At 39.4% G+C, this 14,799-nt stretch overlaps 1 protein-coding gene across 2 annotated transcripts in view; it reads left to right on the top strand.

Moving 5' to 3' along the window:
• The first annotated feature begins 2,892 nt into the window (after positions 1-2,892).
• LOC126210340 (cytochrome P450 4g15-like) overlaps positions 2,893-14,799 on the top strand; it is a 110,410-nt gene continuing 98,503 nt past the window's right edge. Inside the window, exons 1-2 of one of the 2 annotated variants that reach the window (XM_049939555.1) lie at positions 2,893-2,965; positions 12,577-12,826. In XM_049939555.1, coding sequence (XP_049795512.1) covers positions 12,612-12,826 — 215 coding nt within the window. In that variant the 5' untranslated portion in view covers positions 2,893-2,965; positions 12,577-12,611. Of the gene's footprint in view, positions 2,966-4,745; positions 4,810-12,576; positions 12,827-14,799 lie in introns of those variants that run through there. The other variant, XM_049939556.1, reaches the window with a different exon arrangement.

The raw sequence follows: 14,799 nt of genomic DNA on the forward strand, positions 1-14,799 counted from the left end.
CCTCAGCAGTTGAGTCCCATAGTGCTCAGAGCCATTTGAACCATTTGAACATGCCGACGTCGCAAGCTGAAGATGAACAGATAGTGAAAGTGTATGAGGATATTGAAAGGGTAATGCAGTATGTAAAGGGGGACGAAAATCTAATAGTCATGGGCGTCTGGAATGCAGTTGTAGGGGAAGGAGTAGAAGAAAAGGTTACAGGAGAATATGGGCTTGAGACTAGGAATGAAAGAGAAGAAAGACTAATTGAGTTCTGTAACAAGTTTCAGCTAGTAATAGCGAATACCCTGTTCAAGAATGACAAGAGGAGGAGGTATACTCGGAAAAGGCCGGGAGATACGGGAAGATTTCAATTAGATTACATCATGGTCAGACAGAGATTCCGAAATCAGATACTGGATTGTAAGGCGTACCCAGGAGCAGATATAGACTCAGATCACAATATAGTAGTGATGAAGAGTAGGCTGAAGTTCAAGACATTAGTCAGGAAGAATCAATACGCAAAGAAGTGGTATACGGAAGTACTTAGGAATGACGAGATATGTTTGAAGTTCTCCTAACGCTATAGATACAGCAATGAGGAACAGCGCAGTAGGCAGTACAGTTGAAAAGGAATGGACATCTCTAAAAAGGGCCATCACAGAAATTTGGAAGGAAAATATAGTTACAAAGAAGGTAGCTGCGAGGAAACCATGGGTAACAGAAGAAATACTTCAGTTGATTGATGAAAGGAGGAAGTACAAACATGTTCCGGGAAAATCAGGATTACAGAAACACAAGTTGCTGAGGAATGAAATAAATAGGAAGTGCAGGGAAGCTAAGACGAAATGGCTGCAGGAAAAATGTGAAGACATCGAAAAAGATATGATTGTCGGAAGGACAGACTCAGCATACAGGAAAGTCAAAACAACCTTTGGTGACATTAAAAGCAACGGTGGTAACATTAAGAGTGCAACTGGAATTCAACTGTTAAATGCAGAGAAGAGAGCAGATAGGTGGAAAGAATACATTGAAAGCCTCTATGAGGGTGAAGATTTGTCTGATGTGATAGAAGAAGAAACAGGAGTCGATTTAGAAGAGATAGGGGATCCAGTATTAGAATCGGAATTTAAAAGAGCTTTGGAGGACTTACGGTCAAATACGGCAGAAGGGATAGATAACATTCCATCAGAATTTCTAAAATCATTGGGGGAAGTGGCAACAAAACGACTATTCACGTTGGTGTGTAGAATATATGAGTCTGGCGACATACCATCTGACTTTCGGAAAAGCATCATCCACACAATTCCGAAGACGGCAAGAGCTGACAAGTGCGAGAATTATCGCACAATCAGCTTAACAGCTCATGCATCGAAGCTGCTTACAAGAATAATATACAGAAGAATGGAAAAGAAAATTGAGAATGCGCTAGGTGACGATCAGTTTGGCTTTAGGAAAAGTAAAGGGACGAGAGAGGCAATTCTGACGTTACGGCTAATAATGGAAGCAAGGCTAAACAAAAATCAAGACACTTTCATAGGATTTGTCGACCTGGAAAAAGCGTTCGACAATATAAAATGGTGCAAGCTGTTCGAGATACTGAAAAAAGTAGGGGTAAGCTATAGGGAGAGACGGGTCATATACAATATGTACAGCAACCAAGAGGGAATAATAAGAGTGGACGATCAAGAACGAAGTGCTCGTATTAAGAAGGGTGTAAGACAAGGCTGTAGCCTTTCGCCCCTATTCTTCAATCTGTACATCGAGGAAGCAATGATGCAAATAAAAGAAAGGTTCCGGAGTGGAATTAAAATACAAGGTGAAAGAATATCAATGATACGATTCGCTGATGACATTGCTATCCTGAGTGAAAGTGAAGAAGAATTAAATGATCTACTGAACGGAATGAACAGTCTAATGAGTACACAGTATGGTTTGAGAGTAAATCGGAGAAAGACGCAGGTAATGAGAAGTAGTAGAAAAGAGAACAGCGAGAAACTTAACATCAGGATTGATGGTCACGAAGTCAATGAAGTTAAGGAATTCTGCTACCTAGGCAGTAAAATACCCAATGACGGACGGAGCAAGGAGGACATCAAAAGCAGACTCGCTATGTCAAAAAAGGCATTTCTGGCCAAGAGAAGTCTACTAATATCAAATACCGGCCTTAATTTGAGGAAGAAATTTCTGAGGATGTACGTCTGGAGTACAGCATTTTATGGTAGTGAAACATGGACTGTGGGAAAACCGGAACAGAAGAGAATCGAAGCATTTGAGATGTGGTGCTATAGACGAATGTTGAAAATTAGGTGGACTGATAAGGTAAGGAATGAGGAGGTTCTACGCAGAATCGGAGAGGAAAGGAATATGTGGAAAACACTGATAAGGAGAAGGGACAGGATGATAGGACATCTGCTAAGACATGAGGGAATAACTTCCATGGTACTAGAGGGAGCTGTAGAGGGCAAAAACTGTAGAGGAAGACAGAGATTGGAATACGTCAAGCAAATATTTGAGGACGTAGGTTGCAAGTGATACTCTGAGATGAAGAGGTTAACACAGGAAAGGAATTCGTGGCGGGCCGCATCAAACCAGTCAGTAGACTGGTGACCAAAAAAAAGAAAAAGAAAAATCTATTTGACTCTTGTAAATTGTTACACATTTAATCTGACAAGACAGTGCAAACTGAATATTTGCAGCCATTTTCGATGTTCCAATTGCTACGATCTCACAGTTGGGTGCTTATGTAATCACTCGTTATGTATTTATAGAGGGTTTCACTTAATTCTCTTTTTCGTACTGTTAGCGACAGGCTTAATCACACCCGAAAAACTGGTACCTCTTGCTGCGGAGGCCGTGCAGGAGGAAGGAGGGGAGGTAGGTTGGGAGGTAAGAGTGAGTTAGTCAGTAGCTGCACATCGAGCTGAACGCATCAGCAGCTGCCTCCGCTCCCTCCCGGTGAGATCTTTTGGAATCAGTTTTTCAGGTAATCATGCTATTACAATGATTTTTCTCAATTACCAGCGCCTGTTGTTTACGAGTATGTTTTCTTTTTAATCTCCATGACAATTTTTATGTTTAAATAGAGCCTTAGAGCATTTTCCGTCAGTTGTAGTAGTGTCCATTGACCTTCCAACATTTCGGTTGTATTCTGATGTCCTACACCTTCTTACCACGTATTTGTTACAAGTTCCTCAGCAGCTACATACTTGTAGGTCGGTAGGAGGCAATACTTCCGCAATCAACTGTGGGATACTTTCCTGTCATTTCTGAGTAGTACTGTGGGCAAGAGCACACAACAAGGTGAACATATACACGCACCCGTAATCGGAAAGGGGAACGAAACTCGTTTCAAGCGTGCCCAGTTGAGCCCTATACAATAAGGCGAGCAGCTCTGGTTCATTCAGTGTGGGGTTGCGAAATAGGAAGAGATAATCTTAGAACGTTTGACTGAGTTGAGAATACGAAAGCAAATATTCCTGTACAAAAACTTTTATTAATTTTTGAATATACATTCATACAGAAACAACTTTTTCATTATCTTCATTTTGTGTAGTTTTAGTGATATCCAACATAAATTTTAAGTTGTTGTTTCCGTCTACATCTGAACCATCTATTTCATTCTCCAGTCAGTAATTTGACAAGTAAAAAGAAGGTTTATTCACCGTTTCTAATACATACCTAGTTTTCTTCCTGAAAATTATCTCCTTTATGCTTCAACGGTTAGTTCTGTTCCTTCTCGCAGTTCCTCTAGCTGAGTGCATCGGGGAATTTTAATTTTCCCTCTTATTTCGGGCATTACACAGTTATTTAAACACTGCACATCTTCCTGGGTACATGTTGACAGACCATCAGCTTGACATTCTTTCGGAATTTCCGTAAAGAACTTTAACTTTAGAATTTTTGCAAACTAATTGCCATTGAATGATGTTACTCCATGAGTTTGAAACTCTGCAAATGCTTGTTCTGTTACTAAGTGCACAAAACTGAGTCCCCAAGATTCAGAAACAATGTAACCATCATTTTTAAGCAGATCCAGATGATATTTTTCGTCTCTGCTTTCATGTAGTAAACATTCTCGATGTCGGCATTTTCAGCCAGTACGCCGACATACGGTCTTTTACCACAGCTATTTATAGAACATGCCGACAGCTTATATTCTTCACTTACATCCAGCCTTTTCCATACTGGGTGTGTAAAGTAAAATTGTTAGTCTTGTCTGTACATCCGCAGTGGCTTCTTCCTTTTCCAGGAGCAGTTGCAATTGCTATTGCCTAGTATTCCAGTTTTCGTTTTTTATCTTCGACTTCTTCTGTTTCCAGTTCTCTTTTTCGTTCACTTAGTACATTCACACAACAGAACGGAGTAATTTCTTTAATGGGAAATTATTTAAGACCGTTTGATGAATTGGTTGTATTTCTTAAGACTTGTGGCATAATACTATTTGTAGGAATAAATCTCAATTCAGCGATATCCAAATCCGACGGTATTGTGGAGAACAATGTCCTGGATTGAGACAGTTTACACAAATATGTTTCTGCTGCTGTAATATAGCGCTGTAATACTTATATTGTCTATGTTGGAGTCAGTTTTAAGCATCTCTACGTAATTTACAGGTGGATAATTAAAAATGTATGCTGGCCAGCATAAGCTATAAGCACTTCTCGGTCTTGAGAGTCGGTCAGACATCAGTCAGTTTTTGGGTATTCTTATTACACCAGTGGACAAGCTGCACAACGTTGATAAACACCACACAGCAGCTATCCTGTAAGTTAGTAGTTAGCTGACACTACATGGCTGTGATTGGCGCAGAGTACAGTGGACCACATCGTAAGTACTCTATGAAAGAGTTAAAAAAGTCTATAACACTTTTACACAGGGTCAAACACACAATCAATTCTGTAGTTATACATTGTAGCCTCTAGTCTGGTAATATCATGTTGTTTAGCCAAGAAGGATGTAAAAATTTCTCATGGTCGCATGTCTCGACACTTTCTAAAATTTATAAAGTGATTACCCCTACCTTTATCCACACTTGTTCTTGTGATTTCACACATATATTTGTGATAAATCTTTACAGTTGGAGGTCATCCACTTTAAACAGCCTATTCCAGCGGTCTTATCGTTGTCCACAATCATACTGCTGCTTCCCTGACGGTCTTCTCAGAAGCAGAACTCGTGGTTTGATATTAGGTAGTCGCAAATCTCGATTTTATTACAAATCCTGTTATGTTTTCTTCTTTTGTGTTTCATTTTATTTATGGCCTTCAGATACGATCAATTCTGCCAGTCTCCGATGTAATATGTGCCAAAAATTAAAAGACGTATTCGATCACACTCACATACAGCCACTAATCGCATGCAATATTTACGTTCGTTCGAACCATATTAATTAAATCGTCATATGCCATACTTAATGTATGGAAAGGATAGTATTCGTGTCTCTTGAGAACATTCCTAGCGTGCATTGCACAAAACGTTTCAGTATATGAAAGCAATAGTATTCTTTACCTATCGTTGTTCTGTGATTTTAAAAACGGTTCAAATGGTTCTAAGCACTATGGGACTTAACATCTGAGGTCATTAGTCCCCTAGAGTTAGAACTACTTAAACATACTAACCTAAGGACACCACACACATCCGTGCCCGAGGCAGGATTCGAACCTTCGACCATAGTAGCAGCGCGGTTCCGGACTCTGAATTTACACACAGCTCTACGCAGCGGTGCATCAACAAATTTACCAGCAGGCCAGACAACTGTTCCAACTGTAGATACTTACCATTAGTGCAGCCAATGCGATGCCAAATGGACCGTCAGTCTTTAATATTGGTAGGCGAATTGCGACTTCTAACTGACCATAGAAAATTCCACTTCATCCTCGGTTAAAAACTTTCTCCTGTTGCAAAAATACTAGGCCTCGGTAGTCAGACTCTATAAAACATAACAAGTTATTTTAACTGCTTCACTGAAACCAGGAGATATTTAGCAACACAAATGGAGTAGGAGGGTCCTTACACTATATACAGCAAACAAACTAAAAATGCAAACCTCGTAAGATTTTATATTAGTATTGATCAAAAAGCATACGTTACTTTATGGCTCTGACAGTAATATTTATCTGTGGAGTAAAACTGTAAACTACTTATATTTTTTCTGAACAAGTCAATCACTTTTTCTTCGAAACCAGGATTATTCACTCTTTTACTGTGGATGCTAAGAAGACACAAGCGTGCAGACGATAGTATTGGGACGGTGTATGTTCTGGCACAAAGTACTGTTATCCAAGATGGCACTGATGACGTCATCCAAGATGGCGACTGTGATGTCTTTCGATATGGCGGATTTTGACGGGAAGTTGAATTTTTTTGGGATTATAGGTCAATTGGGCAACCTCCACTAACCTAACCCCCCTCCTCTCCTTCCCCCTCCCCCAGAAAAATGGTGTGGAGTTCAAATTCCAACAGGACAATGTATCACACGTGAATCTTCAGGTTTTGGCGGCGCAAAGACTGTTCCATTAAGTTTAGGGTGTGCAGCCGCAAGAAATCTCCTTCTTCTTCTAATATTTCGGCTGTATAACTTTCAGCCATCTTCAGAGTGAGCCGCAGCTCACTCTGAAGATGGCTCAACGTTATACAGCCGAAATATTAGAAGAAGAAGGAGATTTCTTGCGGCTGCACACCCGAAACTTAATGGAACAATGTATCACACCTCTACTAAGTTAAGAAAAGATACGTCACTTGGGCTACCTCCACTAACCTATGTCACCAGACTGCCACCTCCTCCTAGGAACTGGCGCCAAGTTTGAATTTTGGCGGTAAGGAAATTGCGGCAAACAAAATTCCCCTCCACTAACCTATGTCACCCATCTGCCGCCTCTTGCTAGGGGTTGGTGGGAACAATTTATTTAGGGATGGAGTATATTTATCAGAGTGATACAGAGCACACGCTCTGAAATGCCACACAGCATACAGACCTGCAAACTACTCCTCCGTAACTCATGTATAATGCTCTACACTTGTGCTTGCTAATTGGAAACTACAAAAATAACGCAATGGACAGCCTACAGATATGCAAACCACTCGTAAATAATTCAGTACATTTACGTCCAGAGAGACAAACAACTCGTAACTCATCAAAATAATAATCCATCTAAAAGATTCTGCAAACATGGTTGCTAATCGTCAACTGTCTAAATCATGCACCAGTCTTCATTTAACTCTTTCACGCACAACTAATTTGACCAAAAAATAGCTCTAGAAGTACATGACTTACTTTTATTGTCAAAAATTCATACAAGCAGGATATTTATAATAGAATGAACATAATTATTACCATTGTACACAAAATTCAATTTTTATAATTATTGTTGGTCACAAGGGATGTGGTTCATTTTTTGTACCACCGTGCATCAAGATGCATGATAGTCTTGGAAGCATGTCTTCCTTTTCTCTAAGCATAGAGGAACCTTACACTCACTACACATCCAGTCGGTGCGAATTTGTTGTTTCTTGGAACTACACGCTGCACATCTCCTCTCTGAAGATCTTTCTGGCTGATGAGATGAGCTTCCAAGACCCACAGATTTCGGAACATTGGGTTTCTTCTTGTTGAACTGGAGATGGCTGCTCAGACTTTGCTTTCTACCTCTTGAAGCTACCGAGGCAGGTGTCACTAAATCCCTTGCGATTTCTCTTCTGAGGTCCTTCAGAGTCATCTTAGGCAACTTCATTTCTTTATGGATGATGAAAGCATTCACCACAGTGACATCAATAAAGTACCAAAATATTCTGTGCCACCACTTTCTGGTCTTTCTGTCAGTTTCATATACGCTCTTCAGCTGGTCAAATTTATCTGCACAATTCATGTTGGCATTGTAATCGGAGAGAGCAATGGGGCAAAAATCTTTTACTTCATTTCCATCTTTTTCCTTTCTTGTAACCTCTGTTGTTTAAGTTGGATCATGGAAATTTGAAAGCAGACGGACGGATCTCTTATCTTTCCACTTCATCACACTAAGGCCTGTATTGCTAGTAGCCCAATCATAGTCACCCCTTTTCATTTCCTTGTAACTTTTCAACATAGGTAAAGATTTTCTACTTGGATTCACTGTACCAGAAGCATGTATTTTGTTTTCTTCCAAATCTGGAAGGAGATCTGCGATACTGAAATAATTATCAAAGTAAACTCTGTGATCCTTACCTTTAATATTTTCAGTCAGGTCTTTTACAACTCTTTCTCCCAATTTCTTTTCCATAGCATTATCTTTCTTTCTTGTGTAAATATCAAATTTCCATGAATAGCTAGATTTGTCTGCTAATACCCACACCTTGTAGCTTCCCTTGATAGGCTTCTTTGATAAGTACTGTTTTATACAAGATCTTCCTTTAAATTTAATCATAGTTTTCTACGATAAACTATGTTATCAAACCATAAAAAGAAAAACCTACTTCTGTAAAACATTTTCTCTGCGTGATACGAGCACAATATAGCTTTCTGGAGACGTATAGCCTCCACCGTTCACATCCGATCACGGTTCAGAAATTATACGATTCCTCCATCAAGCCTATATAAAATGATTGTTAGTAGTGGGGGATACCTCCTACAAGGAAACAGATAAATGCGTAGCAGCAGCGTCCGACATGTAAAAATTACATTCATTCCGTCACTAAATCTGTAAACCGCACATCTTTCAGGCAAATGTGTATGCGGGGATTGCAGCGCCTCACAAGCACCTAGCGCTAACTTAATTTCGATGCTGAATTCTCGATTTTACACCCAAGATGCGACAGGGGGGATGGAGTACATCGCATAAATCAAAGTTCGTTTAGAGGAATGTGTCAAGTTTCATCACACATGAGATGGAAGTCCTTTGATGACTGACAGGTTCACCGTTAACGATCGCAAGTAGACAGAGCTTTAAACCACATACAGAACACGTGGCTGTATACGAGTAGAAGGCAGGCTATATCACGCGACTGATTTATCCGGACCAAACAGTGGAAAAATTGACATGCAGCAACTTCTCCTCCTCTAGAATGCATCAGTCAACCATTAAATCGTACCTCGTTACAGCTCCTTCTCAATCGATCACCTCGTCCACTCTGCTATCCTTTAATGCAGATGCAAGTAAGTTTAGAGGTGAATGTTCTTCTTGAAAAGCATCATATGCAGTAGTCAACTCGTGTGTATCGCTGGTATAATGGTGCCTCGACAGAAAAAAAAAATTGCCTGCCTCCCTGATTCCTTTCGTTTCGGTGTCGACGGTTTCTTGGATTCCTCTTGTTGCCGCATACTTGTTCCCATGAACAAATTGTTCGGCGCGAACCAGAAGATACGCAAGTACTTCCTCAATTTCACCGCATTTCGGTGTATATTCGGTCAATTCATACTTATTCCCTCGTCATTTTTCGCAATTCCATCGATTTTATGTCGGATCGATCCATGCGATCAAGACATAACCTCTCGTTATGTGTTCTAAAATTGCTTGTAAATGTAGCACAGCTGCCTCCACTGATCGGCAGCCGCAATGTAGAACTATTCTCATCTGTGTCCAGTCACGTCCACATTCGGAGAGCATTTACTCTGTTTTCTGTGCGACTGTGTATATGCATGGCTCGCGGATGGCGAGAAATAGATGAAAGGGGAAAATATAAAAAAAGTAATAAATGGCCGAATACAAACGTCTAAAAAATGAGATGGACAGGAATTGCAAAATGGCTAAGTGGGAATGGCTAGATGAGGTATGTAAGTATGTAGAAGCGTATATCACTAGGGGTAAGAAAGATACCGCCTACAGGAAAATTAAAGAGACCTTTGGAGAAAAGAGAACCACCTGTATGAATATCAAGAGCTCAGATCTAAAACCAGTCGTAAGCAAAGAAGGGAAAGCAGAAACATGGAAGGAATATATAGAGGGTTCATACAAGGGAGATGTACTTGAGGGCAATATTATGGAAATGGAAGAGGATATAGAGGAAGATGAGAACGTAAATACGATAATGCGTGGAGAATTTGACAAAGCAGTGAAATACTTACAGCGAAACAAGGCCCCGGGGGGTAGACAACATTCCGTTAGAGCTACTGAATAGTCTTTGGAGAGTCTGCCATGACAAAAATCTTCCATTTGGTAAGCAAGGTGTATAAGACAGGCGATACACCTCAGACTTCAAGAAGAATATAATAATCCTGAAAGCAGGTGCTGACAGATGTGAAAATTACCGAACTATCAATTTAATAAATGGCTCTAAGCACTATGGGACTGAGGTCACCAGACCCCTAGACTTAGAACTACTTAAACTTAACTAACACATCCATACCCGAGGCAGGATTCGAACCTGCGACCGTAGCAGCAGTGCGGTTCCGGACTGAAGCCCATAGAACCACTCGGCCACAGCTGCCGGCTCTTTTAATAAGTCACAGCTGTAAAATACTAACACGAATCCTTTACAGACAAATGGAAAAACTGGCAGAAGCTGACCTCAGGGAACATCAGTTTGGATTTCGGACAAATGTAGGAACATGGGAGGCAATACTTCTCTTTGAAGACAGGTGAAGGAAAGGGAAACCTACACTTATAGCATTTGTAGACTTACACAAAGCTTCTGAGAATGTTGATTGGATCATTCTATTTGAACTTCTAAAGGTAGCAGGGCTAAAATGCGGGGAACAAAAGGCTATTAACAGTTTGTACAGAACCAGATGGCAGTTATAAGCACAGAGGGTCAGAAAAGGGAAGTAGTGGTTGAGATGGGAGTGAGAAAGAACAGCAGTCTATCCCTGATGTTATTCAATCTGTATATTGAGCAAGCAGTAAAGGAAACAAAAGATAAATCTGGAATAAAAGTCCAGGGAGAAGAAGAAAAATTTAGAGGTTTGCCAGTGACATTGAAATTCTATCAGGGACAGCAAAGGACTGAGAAGAGTAGTTGAATGGAATGGTGTCTTGAAAGGAGCATATAAGATGAACATCAACAAAAGCAAGGCGATGGTAATGGAATGTAGTTGAATTAAATAAAGTGATGCTGAGGGAATTAGATTAGAAAATGAGACAATGTTATAGATGAGTTTTGCTATTTGGGGAGCAAAATAACTGGTGATCGTCCGAGAGGATACAAAATGCAGAATAGCAGTGGTAAGGAAAGCGTTTATGAATAAGTCAAATTTGTTAACATCGAGTATAGCTTTACGAGTCAGGAGGTGTTTTCCGAAAGTATTTGTATGGAGTGTAGCCATGTACGGAAATGAATCATGGACGATAAATAGTTTAGACAAGAATTGAATAGAAGCATTCGAAATGTGGTGCCACAGGTGAATGCTGAAGATTAGATAAGTATATCACATAACTATTGAGGAGGTATTGAAGTATTGAACAGAACTGGGGAGAAGAGAAATTTGTCGCACAACTTGACTAGAAGAAGGGATCGGTTTGTAGCACATGTTCTGGGGCATCAAGGGATCACCAATTTAGTACTGGAGGGAAGTGTAGCGTGTAAAAGTCGTATAAGGAGACAAGGATGTGAATAATGTATGCAGATTCAGAAGGATGTAGGTTGTGGTAGTTACTCGGAGATGAAGAGGCTTGCACAGGATAGAGTCGCATGGGGAGCTGCATCAAACCAGTCTTCGGACTGAAAACCACAACATTTTGTTGTTGTTGTTAAGGTGAATTTTTACAAACTACCTGTAGAAAGCATATAACACTAATAAAACTGAAGTGTTACAAGTGAATCAAATTCAAAGTATGTAAATTATTATTTATGCCTCTCTATAATAAAATTTTATTCAATTTACCTTCTCTCGAAGAGTTAATTGACATTTTATTCGCGACAATGTTTTTCATTTCGTGCACTGTTTATAAGGGGCGATCAAAACGTTTCCGCAGCACATATGCAACGTAGCGATGCGGATATTTAAGCACCGATAAGTAGCCAAGAGATTAAACAGCATTCGTGTCTTTTTCAGATGAGTCTGCAGTAAATGCAGAAAAGACAGAGTTGGCGACGTTGTTACCAAGTGCTTCTAAGCAGGGCCAACGTGCTGTTATTCTTTTCTTGATTGTGCAGGAACAAACACCAGTAGACATTCGTCAGAGGATTAAGAATATGTATGGGGCAGCATATCTGTCGAAATCGAAATCCACCACTGTGGAATGGTGCTCCACGTTCCGTGCTGGTCGCGGCTCCACTCAGGACGCCCGTCGGCCTGGGAGGCCAGACCCATCCAGCCAACTCAAGTGGGAGGCAGTCGAGCACGCGCCTTGCAGCCCTGAACACACACCGCGTGACTATCGCACCTTCAGTCGTACACTTACTCACGCACCAGAACACAGTGTTTTACTTAATGGGTATTTTCATCTTGGTGCATCGCCTGGATGATTGCCTCAATGACCATGGCAAGTTTGTGTCACTGGTACACCGATTCTGGACTGTATGTTTTCTAACAGAAACATTTTGACTGTTCCTTATATGAACGTAATACTTTTAAAACGCCAGTGTTGTTGACGAATCATTTGGTGCTGACTATTATTTCTGAACGTTACTGTACACAGTACTGAGAAACGTGAGAATATGTGACCAGCTGTGTTCTGACTGCAGGTCGGTTATTGGGAACCCACATTGCCTGTTAACCTATGGCGTGGTGGCCGTGGCTGATGGTGCAGTTGGTGGTGTGGTGCTGTGCCGGCTTGGTGGCGGTGTTGTGGTGGAAGTGGACCACCAAGCCCCACATCGACGCTCCAGGGCCGCCTACGCTGCCCATCATTGGGAACATTCTGGACTTACTCGACATGCCGTTGACCCTCCGTAAGATGTTCGACCTCCACCGGCAGTATGGGGACTTGACAAGGTGAGCTTATGGCGTCTGGTGGGAGAGTGGTCGGACACAACAAAATGTACAGACTGAAACATGACGTCTAACCTCTGGAAATAAGTAACGCAATTTTGGACGATACGATACTTCTGCATAACTCGAGGCTTTACAGTATTAATTAAGTGGATAATTGTTCTATTGATACTTGTGAACTGAAACTGAAGGTTGTCCCCTTGTCTCGAAGTGATGCAAAGCGGAGTAACCCTCAAGTTTCTGTTCTGATACATCACTTCTATTAAAAACTTAAGGCACAGTCTTAAAGGTTCGATGATCCCTTCAAAAAGAGAGCTATGTGATTAAGTACGCTTTAGTGGCCATTTTATGGCGACTATGCCCTCCTGAATAGATATCTATTGGGGACATGGACGCAGTTTTACAAATAGGGGCATCTTGTATACAAATAACCGTAAAAAATCAAATGTCCCATTTTTGAGACAAAACAGAACGTAATTATGGGTATGTAAAACGACATTTTCATGTATAAATAACTGCAAAAGCTCAATTTACACACTCATTCCAACCGAGAGCGCAAATTGATAGGTAGATGGAATTGTGCATTCAGTTACTTTCGAAGTAAAGCCACATTATGAGTAAAAATTCCAGATCCTGAAACTTATTATTATTATTTTTAAGTTTCTTCAATCCTTTATATCTCAGTTTAATACTTCCATCTTCAAAAAACAGAATATTGCAATCTGTAATTAATTTATTATATCTGTTTGGTAAAATGGTCATAAACTTTTATAAAATTCCATAGAAATTTTTCCCCATGTCTAGTTTTTAAATATACACCATCTGCAACACAAAACAATTCATTAATTTCTAGCTCAATAATCTGTTTAAACAAATTGGAATTCCTTCCATTATTAAGCTTCTTCGGTAGAGTATCCATTTACTTTGATTAAAATTTAATAAGTTTATAAATTTTTAATCATGAAAATATGACTAATGTGTGGTACCAATTTAAATTTGACGTTTTTGTTGAGAGAAATAACAATCCAACAGAAGGCAAGTTGAATACAATATTTCTAAAAAAAATTTAAACCATCTTTAATCATAGAACATTTGAGAAGACAGGACTATACTGACCGTATTAATGTATTAAAGCAAATTTATAGGGAAGACGAATACAAAATAAGATTTTTTAGTTATAAAGGAAGCCTTATAGAAATATGGGAAGAAACAGAAAACGCATATTTTCTCTTTTTATGACCGCCAAACAACATGCGAATTGTAATTTGCCAATAAATAATTTACCAAAAATATTACAAAATTATATTAAAACCCATTCATCATTATTAGAAGTTTCTCACCCAGTAAATAGAGATTTAGAAAACAGTGGGTACAATAAAAATTAAATAATAAATTCGCTCCATTGGTGTTGTAATTGTGTTATGGATTTTATGTTTATGTTACAGAAGATAGAAGAACTTTTTCAATATCCAGGGCCTCCATTTGTATGAAAAAAAATTATTTATATTCTTCTTATTAAATTTTGTGTGTTGTAAGTGGTCTGAGAAAACAGCAACAAAAATTCTACTGGGGTTTATACTGTGGAAAAGATAGCAGAAATCACATATAATGCACCTCAATTAAGGTCTTTGTTTTTTAAAGTAGATGATGATTATGAATTTGTAAACTATGTGCAACATGATAAAAATGAATAATGACCATATGGTAATCGGTTTATTTTATTTTTCAACACATACCTTTTATCATCATGATGACTCAATGCATAGATTACATGTTTTTCACTTCGAATCATATGCATCGTTCTATATCGTTAAATAAACAATCTTTATATGCTACTAAACTCTTTCTGTTTTTAACAACACATATCTTAACACCTTTAGGTTTTTCTCTATTTTATCACCAACCTTATAAGCATACCTTCTTGGTCTCAAAGTGTAGAATTCTTCCATTATTTTTCCATTACATTCATCCCTCAT

Source organism: Schistocerca nitens, chromosome 10 (assembly GCF_023898315.1).
Source record: "Schistocerca nitens isolate TAMUIC-IGC-003100 chromosome 10, iqSchNite1.1, whole genome shotgun sequence".
Lineage (NCBI taxonomy): Eukaryota > Metazoa > Arthropoda > Insecta > Orthoptera > Acrididae > Schistocerca > Schistocerca nitens.